This window comes from Lolium perenne, chromosome 4 (genome assembly GCF_019359855.2).
Source record: "Lolium perenne isolate Kyuss_39 chromosome 4, Kyuss_2.0, whole genome shotgun sequence".
Lineage (NCBI taxonomy): Eukaryota > Viridiplantae > Streptophyta > Magnoliopsida > Poales > Poaceae > Lolium > Lolium perenne.
This window is the reverse complement of record NC_067247.2, coordinates 239,659,437-239,673,611: the sequence shown is the minus strand read 5'-3', so window position 1 is coordinate 239,673,611 and position 14,175 is coordinate 239,659,437. Positions and strand designations below refer to the sequence as shown.

The following is a 14,175-nucleotide window of genomic DNA, read 5'->3' as shown; positions in this document are numbered from 1 at the left end:
CAACAAACTTTGGCAGACGCATTTTAGATGTCGATGAGTCTTTGAGGTAGAACCACTTCAGCCTCCACCCCTGAACTGACTCTCTCATTGGGAAATTGAAGTAATTCGCCTCCTTGCGGACAACAAATCCAACTCCACCAGTGACAAAGGAACCGCTACTGCTGTTGTAACGTTTGACAAAGACGATCTTTTTCCACAAACCCAGTGAGGATCAATACCCAGAAAGGCCTCGCAGAGGGTGATGAAAATATCAAGATGTAGGATAGAATTGGGAGTCAATTGCCATAACTGGATCCCGTACACATGAAGAATACGCCGGAGAAACTCGTGGGTAGGCAGAGATAAAACACGGTACAAGAACGATATGAACATCACAGTAAAACTGGCAGAAGGATTGGGGCGCGAGACCAAACCTGGAAGTATGACGTTCCCCTCGTCAGAGGAAATTAAACCAAGGCTACGAGCCTTCTTCTCGTCGCGCTTCATCATCGTTGAGGCAGGCCAGTCACCGGGTGCAGGCGCCGCGGCGGAAACTTCCGGCGCGCCCCTCTTCGATGCATCAGATGTAACTTTGGCAGCAACACTGCTCGAAGTAGCACCGGCAGCGACGGTGCAGCCCTTCTTCACCATATCAGGATGCGTTCGAGAAAACGAAAGTGGATTGAAGAATGGCGGCGGCGACACGGTAGCTATGAGGAGGAAGAACAAAGAAGGAAGAGAAGCAATGAAAGAGAAGAACAAGGGGAGTAAAATCTGTTTTCTTCTTTATAAAAGGGGAGTTACCAAGAGATCTATGATTAGGTCACCACATGTCACTGCATCCATCATAACAAGGGACATTTTCTCCCACCACGCGCGGAAATCGAGGAGGCACCTCGGTCAATGCGCAAGGACTAGTCATTTCATAACTGGTCGCACGGAAGTGGGGTGGGCCAGTTAGGTCACGTCTTGTCAATCGAACCGTCGCAGAGGCCACGTCATTGATGATGTCACCAAAAGTATTGGCTCTTCATGAAGCATCCGAAGGAAACCATAACATTGGGTTGCTCGAGTTAAGTCTACGCACGGTTGCAAGCATCCGTCCCTAGACTCGGGGGCTACTCCCATCGAGAGCACTGGACGCGCACCCGATGAAAATTATGGATTCGAAGATTTCGTAAGATCCAGGATCATGCCCGGGGACTTGATTCTGAGTAAAGTAACGTTGTTTTGCCATCGGCAGTTAACCACCATCGATCTATGGAGTAAAACTAGGCACGTTACTCAAATCTCTTATGTACTATCAATTGGCATGACTTTACTCGAAATTATGGAGGACCGATATAAAAAAGATATCGGGTGCAACAGCTTGCAAAAAATATCGCCAGCCAAAAACATTCGAGTAGTACAACTTGAGTCTACACACGGTTGCAAGCATACATGCCTAGACTCGGGGGCTACTCCCATCGGGAGAGCTGGACGCGCACCCGATAAAAGATAAGCTTTTTGTTTCAAGAGATCAAGATCTTCCGGCAATTATGGACGTTCGACAGAAGACAATTTTAGTCCCTGCCCAAAGCTTTACTTCGGCCAGTCACTCGAGGGCTACGGATGTTGGCATTACCCTTCGGGTAACCAATGTTAAGCTACCTCCTACGACCCAATGATGCGTGCAAGACACACGTCCGTTGGGAACCCCAAGAGGAAGGTGTGATGCGTACAGTAGCAAGTTTTCCCTCAGTAAGAAACCAAGGTTATCGAACCAGTAGGAGTCAAGGAACACGTGAAGGTTGTTGGTGACGGAGTGTAGTGCGGCGCAACACCAGGGATTCCGGCGCCAACGTGGAACCTGCACAACACAATCAAAGTACTTTGCCCCAACGTAACAGTGAGGTTGTCAATCTCACCGGCTTGCTGTAAACAAAGGATTAATTGTATAGTGTGGAAGATGATGTTTGTTTGCGAAGAGCAGTAAAGAACAAGTATTGCAGTAGATTGTATTTCAGATGTAAAGAATGGACCGGGGTCCACAGTTCACTAGTGGTGTCTCTCCCATAAGATAAATAGCATGTTGGGTGAACAAATTACAGTTGGGCAACTGACAAATAAAGAAGGCATAACAATGCACATACATATATCATGATGAGTACTATGAGATTTAATAAGGGCATTACGACAAAGTACATAGACCGCTATCCAGCATGCATCTATGCCTAAAAAGTCCACTTTCAGGTTATCATCCGAACCCCTTCCAGTATTAAGTTGCAAACAACAGACAATTGCATTAAGTATGGTGCGTAATGTAATCAACACAAATATCCTTAGACAAAGCATTGATGTTTTATCCCTAGTGGCAACAGCACATCCACAACCTTAGAACTTTCTCTCACTGTCCCAGATTCAATGGAGGCATGAACCCACTATCGAGCATAAATACTCCCTCTTGGAGTTACAAGTATCAACTTGGCCAGAGCCTCTACTAGCAACGGAGAGCATGCAAGAACATAAACAACATATATGATAGATTGATAATCAACTTGACATAGTATTCAATATTCATCGGATCCCAACAAACACAACATGTAGCATTACAAATAGATGATCTTGATCATGATAGGCAGCTCACAAGATCTAACATGATAGCACAATGAGGAGAAGACAACCATCTAGCTACTGCTATGGACCCATAGTCCAGGGGTGAACTACTCACACATCGATCCGGAGGCGATCATGGCGATGAAGAGCCCTCCGGGAGATGATTCCCCTCTCCGACAGGGTGCCGGAGGCGATCTCCTGAATCCCCCGAGATGGGATTGGCGGCGGCTGCGTCTCTGGAAGGTTTTCCGTATCGTAGCTCTCGGTACTGGGGGTTTCGCGACGAAGGCTTTAAGTAGGTGGAAGGGTAGGTTTAGGGGCGACACGAGGGGCCCACACGCTAGGGCGGTGCGGCCCCACCCTTGGCCGCGCGGCCTTGGTGTGGCGGCGCCTCGTCGCCCCACTTCGTAATCCTTTCGGTCTTCTGGAAGCTCCGTGGAAAAATAAGACCCTGGGCGTTAATTTCGTCCAATTCCGAGAATATTTCCTTTGTAGGATTTCTGAAACCAAAAACAGCAGAAAACAGCAACTGGCTCTTCGGCATCTCGTCAATAGGTTAGTGCCGGAAAATGCATAATAATGACATATAATATGTATAAAACATGTGAGTATCATCATAAAAGTAGCATGGAACATAAGAAATTATAGATACGTTTGAGACGTATCAAGCATCCCCAAGCTTATTTCCTACTCACCCTCGAGTAGGTAAACGATAACAAGGATAATTTCTGAAGTGACATGCTGTCATAATCTTGATCAATACTATTGTAAAGCACATGAGATGAATGCAGCGATTCGAATCAATGATGAAGACAATGAGTAAACAACTGAATCATATAGCAAAGACTTTTCATGAATAATACTTCCAAGACAAGCATCAATAAGACATGCATAACAGTTAACTCATAAGCAATAAATTCTTAGTAGAAAGCTTTGAAACAACACAAAGAAAGATATAAGTTTCAGCGGTTGCTTTCAACTTCAACATGTTTATCTCATGGATAATTGTCAACACAAAGCAATATAACAAGTGCAATAGGTAAACATGTAAGAATCAATTCACACAGTTGACACAAGTGTTTGCTTCTAAGATAGAAAGAAGTAGGTAAACTGACTCAACATAAAGTAAAAGAATGGCCCTTCGCAGAGGGAAGCATGGATTACTATTTTTGTGCTAGAGCTTGTCATTTTGAAAACATAGAAACAATTTTGTCAACGGTAGTAATAAATCGTATGTGTTATGTATAAGATATCCTATAAGTTGCAAGCCTCATGCATAGTATACCAATAGTGCTCGCACCTTGTCCTAATTAGCTTGGATTAACACGGATTATCATTGCATAACATATGTTTCAACCAAGTGTCACAAAGGGGTACCTCTATGCCGCCTGTACAGAGGTCTAAGGAGAAAGTTCGCATTGGATTTCTCGCTTTTGATTATTCTCAACTTAGACATCCATACCGGGACAACATAGACAACAGATAATGGACTCCTCTTTAATGCATAAGCATTCAACAACAGATAATATTGTCATAAGAGATTGAGGATTTGTGTCCAAACTGAAACTTCCACCATGATTCATGGCTTTAGTTAGCGGCCCAATGTTCTTCTCTAACAATATGCATACTCAAACCATTTGATCATGAAAATCGCCCTTACTTCAGACAAGACGAACATGCATAGCAACTCACATGATATTCAACAAAGGTAAAAGTTGATGGCGTCCCCAGAAACATGGTTACCGCTCAACAAGCAACTTATTAAGAAATAAGATACATAAGTACATATTCTTCACCATAATAGTTTTTAAGGCTATTTTCCCATGAGCTATGTATTGTAAAGGCAAAGAATAGAATTTTAAAGGTAGCACTCAAGTAATGTACTTTGGAATGGCAGATAAATACCATGTAGTAGGTAGGTATGGTGGACACAAATGGCATAGTTTTTGGCTCAAGGATTTGGATGCACGAGAAGAATTCCCTCTCAATACAAGGCTAGGCTAGCAAGGTTGTTTGAAGCAAACTCAAGTATAAATGGTACAGCAAGACTCACATATGAACATATTGTAAGCATTATAAGACTTTACATCGTCTCCTTGTTGTTCAAACACCTTAACCAGAAAATATCTAGACTTAGAGAGACCAATCATGCAAACCAAATTTTAACAAGCTCTATGTAGTTCTTCATTAATAGGTGCAAAGTACATGATGCAAGAGCTTAAACATGATCTATATGAGCACAACAATTGCCAAGTATCAAATTATTCAAGACATTATACCAATTACCACATGCAGCATTTTCCGTTTCCAACCATATATCAATGAATGAAGTAGTTCAACCTTCGCCATGAACATTAAGAATAAAGCTAAGAACACATTTGTTCATACGAAACAGCGGAGCATGTCTCTCTCCCAAACAAGGAATGCTAGGATCTGATTTTATTCAAACAAAAACAAAAACAAAAGCAAACAGACGCTCCAAGTAAAGCACATAAGATGTGACTGAATAAAAATATAATTTCACTAGAGGTGACCTGATAAGTTGTCGATGAAGAAGGGGATGTCTTGGGCATCCCCAAGATTAGATGCTTGAGTCTTCTTAAAATATGCAGGGATGAACCACGGGGGCATCCCCAAGCTTAGACTTTTCACTCTTCTTGATCATATTGTATCATCCTCCTCTCTCGACCCTTGAAAACTTCCTCCACACCAAACTCGAAACAAACTCATTAGAGGGTTAGTGCATAATTGAAAATTCATATATTCAGAGGTGACATAATCATTCTTAACACTTCTGGACATTGCTCAAAGCTACTGAAAGTTAATGGAACAAAGAAATCCATCAAACATAGCAAAACAGGCAATGCGAAATAAAAGGCAGAATGTGTCAAAACAGAACAGTACGTAAAGATGAATTTTTCTGGGGCACTTAACTTGATCAGATGAAAAAGCTCAAATTGAATGAAAGTTGCGTACATATCTGAGGATCACGCACGTAAATTGGCAGATTTTTCTGAGTTACCTACAGAGAATTCTACTCAAATTCGTGACAGTAAGAAATCTGTTTCTGCGCAGTAATCCAAATCTAGTATCAACATTACTATCAAAGACTTTACTTGGCACAACAATGCAATAACATAAAGATAAGGAGAGGTTACTACAGTAGTAACAACTTCCAAGACTCAAATATAAAATAAAAGTGCAGAAGTAAAATAACGGGTTGTCTCCTATAAGCGCTTTTCTTTAACGCCTTTCAGCTAGGCGCAGAAAGTGTGAATCAAGTGTTATCAAGAGATGAAGCATCGACATCATAATTTTCCTTACAAACACAACTTGTTGCAGAGGGTACCTTAGATGCTCCATTATCTAAATTTCCCATAGTGGTACTAAGGGTTTTATCAGCTTTAGGCTTATAATAATTCTTTGGCTTCGGCACATTAGAGACATACATGAATTTTTGCTCCTTGCCCACATAAGCTTTCTCCTTAAATTTAAGAGAAGAAAAAGTTGAACCCAATGTTCCCATAGCTTCTTCAAGTTTACCAATCCTATGGGTTTGATTATCAATTTATCATGGATAGCACAAGTTTCTAACATGGCAATTCTTTCATTAATTCCTCCTAGGGATTTATCAAGTTTATCAGTATTATCAAGTAATATTCCCAGTTTAGTATCAACACTTGGAAGATTTTTCTCTATGGCTTCCAACTTTTTCATGACATCCTCAAGAGAGATTTCAATTTTAGTTTCATTAATAGGTGGTATTCCAACTAGGCTCTCAATGATGCAACTAGCTTCTAAAGCAGGAGTACCTAGGAAATTATCCCCCGAAAGAGTATCAAGAACATACCTGTTCCAGCTAGATATACCAACATAAAAGTTCCTAAGTAGGATAATAGTGGAGTGTTTCTTAGTGCACCTATGATGAGCATCACTAATTCTATACCAAGCATCTTTAAAGCTTTCTCCACCTTGTTGCTTAAACGAACGAACTTCAACTTCAGGATTACTCATTTTTAGCAGTAGTAAATAAAGCAAACTAAATAAAGTAAATGCAAGTAACTAATTTTTTTGTGTTTTTAATATAGAGATCAAGACAGTAAATAAAGTAAAACTAGCAACTAATTTTTTTGTGTTTTTGATATAAGAGCAAACAAAGCAGTAAATAAAGTAAAGTAAAGCAAGACAAAAACAAAGTAAAGAGATTGGAAGTAGGAGACTCCCCTTGCAGCGTGTCTTGATCTCCCCTGCAACGGCGCTAGAAAAAGAGCTTGTTGCCGTGGGAGGCAATTCTCTGTGGTGTAACTTTTCTTTCGATTCCGCGGCAACGGCGCCAGAAAAAGAGCTTGATGCGTGCAAGACACACGTCCGTTGGGAACCCCAAGAGGAAGGTGTGATGCGTACATTAGCAAGTTTTCCCTCAGTAAGAAACCAAGGTTATCGAACCAGTAGGAGTCAAGGAACACGTGAAGGTTGTTGGTGACGGAGTGTAGTGCGGCGCAACACCAGGGATTCCGGCGCCAACGTGGAACCTGCACAACACAATCAAAGTACTTTGCCCCAACGTAACAGTGAGGTTGTCAATCTCACCGGCTTGCTGTAAACAAAGGATTAATTGTATAGTGTGGAAGATGATGTTTGTTTGCGAAGAGCAGTAAAGAACAAGTATTGCAGTAGATTGTATTTCAGATGTAAAGAATGGACCGGGGTCCACAGTTCACTAGTGGTGTCTCTCCCATAAGATAAATAGCATGTTGGGTGAACAAATTACAGTTGGGCAATTGACAAATAAAGAAGGCATAACAATGCACATACATATATCATGATGAGTACTATGAGATTTAATCAGGGCATTACAACAAAGTACATAGACCGCTATCCAGCATGCATCTATGCCTAAAAAGTCCACTTTCAGGTTATCATCCGAACCCCTTCCAGTATTAAGTTGCAAACAACAGACAATTGCATTAAGTATGGTGCGTAATGTAATCAACACAAATATCCTTAGACAAAGCATTGATGTTTTATCCCTAGTGGCAACAGCACATCCACAACCTCAGAACTTTCTCTCACTGTCCCAGATTCAGTGGAGGCATGAACCCACTATCGAGCATAAATACTCCCTCTTGGAGTTACAAGTATCAACTTGGTCAGAGCCTCTACTAGCAACGGAGAGCATGGAAGAACATAAATAACATATATGATAGATTGATAATCAACTTGACATAGTATTCAATATTCATCGGATCCCAACAAACACAACATGTAGCATTACAAATAGATGATCTTGATCATGATAGGCAGCTCACAAGATCTAACATGATAGCACAATGAGGAGAAGACAACCATCTAGCTACTGCTATGGACCCATAGTCCAGGGGTGAACTACTCACACATTGATCCGGAGGCGATCATGACGATGAAGAGCCCTCCGGGAGATGATTCCCCTCTACGGCAGGGTGCCGGAGGCGATCTCCTGAATCCCCCGAGATGGGAATGGCGGCGGCTGCGTCTCTGGAAGGTTTTCCGTATCGTGGCTCTCGGTACTGGGGGTTTCGGGACGAAGGCTTTAAGTAGGCGGAAGGGTAGGTTTAGGGGCGACACGAGGGGCCCACACGCTAGGGTGGCGCGGCGCCAACCTTGGCCGCGCGGCCCTGGTATGGCGGCGCCTCGTTGCCCCACTTCGTAATCCTTTCGGTCTTCTGGAAGCTCCGTGGAAAAATACGACCCTGGGCGTTGATTTCGTCCAATTCCGAGAATATTTCCTTTGTAGGATTTCTGAAACCAAAAACAGCAGAAAACAGCAACTGGCTCTTCGGCATCTCGTCAATAGGTTAGTGCCGGGAAATGCATAATAATGACATATAATGTGTATAAAACATGTGAGTATCATCATAAAAGTAGCATGGAACATAAAAAATTATAGATACGTTTGAGACGTATCACCCAACCAGGCGCCCACGAAGATCATCCACCGACCAAGGTGGGCCGATATGTCGGTTCCGAAGAACGACTCTTGATGAACAAGGCAAAGAAGACGAAGAACAAGGAAAATTTAGACATATAACTCTTTGTAACCTAGCCGAACCCGGACAGAACTCTCGAGACCTGGCCTACAATATAAGGGCCAGGAGAGAGTCTGTCGGGAGGACACACAATCACCACAGCAAGATTCACCGCAAGTCTAGAGTTAGGTCATTAGAAATCTTAGCCTCTCGGCGAGATCTTAGTCTTAGCTTTCGGCTACCCCATTGTAACCCGATAATTTCGATAATCAAGATCAGACAAGCAGAAAGTACGGGTTTTACCTCATCGAGGGCCCCGAACATGGGTAAATCTCTCTTCTTATCAGTTTGATATCCGATGTCTCGTGTCAGCATGCAGGATTTCGTTAACTCTAAGCTCCAAAAGGTGGCATTGCCGAGAAGCACCCTCGTGAGCCTGTAGGATCATCTCTACAATAAATGAGAATTAATAAGATTTAATAGGAAATTGGGTTGCTAAAATATTCTCTTATTTCATAAAAAGATCATCTTTTAGCTAATGGTACAATGGAGAAAAAATATTCTCTTATTTCGCAGAAGATCATCTTTTAGCTAAGAGAGGTAATCATCTTTTTATTCATTCTCCCTGCTCCAACTAAGCATAAATCAGACCTAACGAATTTAAGAAAAGACTGACATCACAATATCAAAATATTGTACATGCTCAATTCACTTCAATATGCAGGTACTGATTTAATACCTCACGTCCTCACTTAATATTATATTATTCTCAGCATAATGATAATATAGAGCCGTACATAAGATTGTACGGTCAAACACAATGTATCGATCTCTCGACCGATCTACAAACGCAAACTAATAATAAGAATAGGTAAAGATGCAGTTCACTACCAGAAACCAGTTAACCACAACCATGCGAGTTTTCGACCATGGTAGCATAATACTTAATCAACGGACCATCGATCTGTCTTGTGGCTCGTGCTTCCATCACCTTCACAGCCTAGCCTTGGCCTTGCAAACCAGTGGCTTCTCCATCTCCAGCGACATGTTGAGGCGCTCCGACAGGTCGACGCCACAGCCATCGGCGGGCGCCCACTCGAAGCGGTGCAGCAGCTGCGCGAGCCAGAGGTGGACGGTGGCGAGGGCAAGCGCCCTCCCTGGGCAGATGCGGCGTCCCGCCCCGAATGGCGCGAGGCGGAGGTCGCTCCCGAGCACGCTCACGTCCTCCTCCGCAAAACGCTCCGGCCGGAACGCCTCCGGCTCCGGCCAGACCTCCGGGTCGTGAGCGATCGCCCACATGTTGACCATGGCCGTGGTGCCCGCCGGCACGAGGTGGCCGCCGACGCTCGAGTCGTGCACGGCGAGGCGCGCCCACGAGAGCAGAGGGCCGGGAGGGTGCATGCGGAGCGTCTCCTTGACAACGCACTGGAGGTAGGGCAGGCTGCCGACGTCGGCGTCAGACACGGCGCGGCCGCTTCCGACCACCGCGTCGATCTCGGCCTGCACCTTCGCCTGGATGTCCGGGTGCAGCACCATCCTCGCCATGATCCACTCCAGCAGGATCGCGACCGTGTCAGTCCCGCGAAAGATCATCTCCTGTACAGTATCATCAAGACATGCAAAAAGAAAAATGTGTGTTTATACAGTTAATTAAAGTACACTACAACCATAATAAGCACAGTAGTAACAAGTACAATGCAAAGTCTGGATGGCAGATTCTTACCCAGAGAAGAGCAACCATGTCAGATTCTGCGAGCTTGTCTTCGCCTTCCAGTCCAAGCAGGACGTCGACGAAGTCTCCGGCTGCGAGCTCCTCGCCTCCGCCGCCATTGCCGCGGCCCAGCTTCTTCTGCTTGTGCTCTTCTATGATGCTCCTGACGTAGACGTCCACTCTACGCACCAGGCTGCTGCACCTCTTCCTGACGCCTTGAAGGTCGAGCCACTTGAGCAGCGGGAGGTGGTCGCCCCAGTTGAACATCCCGAGCAACTCGTACCCTTCCTTCACCATCGCCTCGAGCTCAACGCCCTCCTGGCTGGCAGCGTCGTAGCTTGTGCCGAAGACGGTGGCCATGATGTGCTCCAGGGAGGCCGCGTGGAGCACGCGCCTCATCGAGACAGCGTCCCCGCAGCCGGTGGCGAGCTGTCCGACCATGCGGTCGCCAATGGCGAGGCGGCACGGGGAGGAGGCGGCGACGCGGCGGGCGCTGAAGAGGTAGGTGGCGCTGATGCGGCGGAGCGCGCGCCAGTAGTCGCCAGAGGGCGCGAAGCCCATCGCCCGGTGGAACAGGAGGCCGCGGGCCGCGTCCTTGATGGGGCGGTCGGCGAAGGCGGCGCTGGCGAGGAGCTCCCGCGCGGTGTCCGGCCTGCTGGCCACGACGAAGCGGGTGAGGCCGACGGAGAAGGAGACCAGCGCCGTGCCGCCTGGCACGGAGCGGGAGAGGGCGGCGATGGCTCGGTGCGCAGCGTGCCCTGCGAGCGCGGTGACCGCGCCGGGAGCTCCGGGTGGGGAGGGGCCGCGGCAGCGGGAGAGCGCCCAGGCTGGGCCGCCGGGGCAGAGCCAGAGCAGCGAGGCGGCGATGAGGAGGACGGCGAGGATAGGGGAGAGGAAGGTGGTAGACGCTGGGAGGAGCAGGAGAAGGTAATCCTGGCTGGAGCTGAGGGTGGTGTCCATGGCTGTTGGATTGGGAGTGTGGAAGGCAGGAAGGCGCTGTTGAGGTGTTGATTTGGGATGGGGGAGGAGGGGGGTTTAAATAGGGGAGATCATCCGCAATATTATACTAGTATAAAAATTGGGTAATAAAATTTTGATTATATCATATGTAATTAGTGTCGTTAGATTCGTATTGAAAATCACTTTCTAATGATGTTAGTTTCATACAAACAATCTTTATATATTTAGAGTAAATTTTAGTCAAACAAAAAGCACGAAAAATGAGAACGCCTTATTCTTTGTTACCGAGGGAGTAAGAGACAAACTCTCCAATGCATTATACTATCTATATTTAATGATTTTGTGTATATGGTTGCACGGGATTGGTCTATCAATTAATTTTGCCTATGTCTACATGTAAAAATTGTATCTTAGCTAAGATACAACACCAATATCTTTACTCATTTAATATAGTGCCATATAAGCAAATTGACTAGGATGCCGCACTAAGAGACTCTCACTTTGAAAGGCCTGATAACACCAATTGGTGATGCTACTTCACTGATGAATGAGAAACACGAAACGGCTGGAGTTACTCTTAATGATTTGGTGACGATTACTACCATGAAGATAATCATCCAGCAATGAAACACATACACCCAAGGAGTTTCAGCGGTACTTCGGAACGAACAAAGAGTTGTTCATGAAAATTATGTCTGAGCGAGTATGATGACTAGTTCAAATAAAGACTACACCAGATTGGCTTTACCTCGGTTGAAAAATGCACAGCTTCCTTGAGATATCTCCTATATGAAGATCCTCAGGAGTCCGGATACACGAGATGACCATCTACATATGTATGATGGTATCTTCAGCGGTGTGGCACAAAACAACGCTCATTTTGGTCTGTTTGGGACTCGACGCAGACAAAATTAGGGTTGCGGTCCGGTCTTCCAGACCCGTATCTATAGAGACGCGACCCATTCGATCCGAGTTGGCCATTTTGACCTGTTGGCATACAACAATTCAATTGTATTCAAATAAAAGCTTGCGCTACCGAGGCGGAGTCTAAGGCATCAGGTACTGCAGGGGAGGCGGCACCATCTGGCCGTTCCATGCGGCTTGCGGCCAGGGCCGGCTTTGGTCCAGGGCAAGAAGTGTGACAGCCCGGGGCCCAACTAAAATAGGGGCCCATTATATCTTTACTGTATATATAGAAAGTGTAGAGGAAAAAAGAGGAGGTCCTTCTATCAATCCAAGAAGCACGTAGCCACGCACGCAGAGAAGTAGAGAAGTTGACGATTCATTTTCCTTCAACGGAATCTCGCACTGCACGGAAACCTCGCCTTTTCTAAATCCTTAATTCCGTTCTCTGATCCCTATTACCTAATGAAACACTGCACGATCACACAGAGCAGCGCCTCACAGAGAGTTGGAGACAGGGAGCGGCCTGGGGCAAGTCGTCAAGAAATCAAGCAGGTAATTCTCGGAACACAATTTCTGCGAGACCTTGCAGGCGAGTGGCCAACTCTATCTTTTCTGTTCAAAATCGAAATTTCTAAATGCAGTGACCGGATTTTTGTGTTCCATAGCTCCATTCCTTATCTATCAGTTTACTCAGTTTGTTCCTGGACATAGTCAGCCTCGTTCAAATCGAGAGGAATGGAGGTATGTTTGAAACAAAAATTTCGCACGTACATCTTCATGGGCTACGCGCTCACAAAGTCGTTTCGTGAAAAAATGAGTGGTCGTCTGGCGTGTGTAAAAAAGACAAAATTCGGTGCTAAAACAAAGACTTGTCACAAGATAAATTTTCTCTTTTTCACGTAGACTACAAAAAATATCATTTTTTCATGAAACTTGGCGAACACACATATATTATGGAGATATACATGTAAATTTTTTATCTAAATTTTTCAATACTTGGAAATATGTTTTTATGGTAGAGGGATCATACGCACCCGGGAGTCGAATTGAGTTTCTGGTATGTTCGCATGCTATTTGAAGGTTCATCCGGAACTTCAAATGTTATACTTACTTTTAAATGATATAATTTTATGTTGTACAATTTAGAGCATCTCCAGTCGTGTCCCTCAAACCGTCTCCCAAACGGCGCCGGACTGAGTGTTTGGGGGACGTGTTTCGTCCGTGCCGTGTTTGGAGGGACGTCGCTCCCCAGCCGCGTCCCCAAACGCCGCCCCCAAACATTAAAATACTTTTTTTTTGCATTTTTATTTTAATAAAGAGAAGAAATATTCCACAAACTAATACATAATTTGGAACGCGCTTTACATGAAGATATAATTTGGAACATGGTTTTCTACAAACTAATAAATAGTTTGAACCATGGTTGACACAAATATAAAACATTGCAAAAAAATAAACCTAACTAGGCCGGGCATCGAAGGTTTGGTGTGTTCGCTGCCAAGAAAGAACACTCGAAGGCACACCCAGTCACCCAAACTGGAAAATCCAGCTGGTGAGGGTGCCACTATTGGTTCTTCCAAGGAAGAACAACGACCTTCGTGCATATATTCGCTGCGAAGAAACAACACTCTTCAGTTGTCGCCCTCGTCAGTGCTGTCAACGTGGTAGTTCCGAAGGTAACGCGTCTCGTCGAAGACCTTGACGCTCATGGCCCTGTCGCCAAAATAGGAGAACACGAGCCGAAGCCGGCTTGTAGGCTGTGGTGGCGCATGAACTTCTCCCAGCCGATGTGGAGGTACATCTTGCGCGTCGTAGATCACGTCAACGATCCACTGGTAGTAGCCGCACGAATCCTCCCGCAGATGCAGCGTGCCCGGGCGGTCGTCGCCGACGACGAAGTCGGTGAAGCTGTCCGGTAGCCTCTGGATCCGCGTGGGTCGCCCTTGAGGACGAGAACGAACTCGAACAGATCGGGCCCCTCCGTGTCCATCTCCGACGATGAAGACGACGGCGTTGCAG

At 45.2% G+C, this 14,175-nt stretch overlaps 1 protein-coding gene across 1 annotated transcript; it reads right to left on the bottom strand.

Annotated features, from left to right (window-relative positions):
* Positions 1-9,307: 9,307 nt before the first annotated feature.
* On the bottom strand, positions 9,308-11,306 carry LOC127332495 (cytochrome P450 78A5). The gene is made up of 2 exons (XM_051358798.2): positions 10,303-11,306; positions 9,308-10,175 (listed from the first exon to the last, which is right to left on the bottom strand). The coding sequence occupies exons 1-2, from the start codon at positions 11,248-11,250 to the stop codon at positions 9,573-9,575; spliced, it is 1,551 nt and encodes a 516-aa protein (XP_051214758.1). The 5' UTR covers positions 11,251-11,306; the 3' UTR covers positions 9,308-9,572.
* Between the last annotated feature and the right edge of the window lie 2,869 nt (positions 11,307-14,175).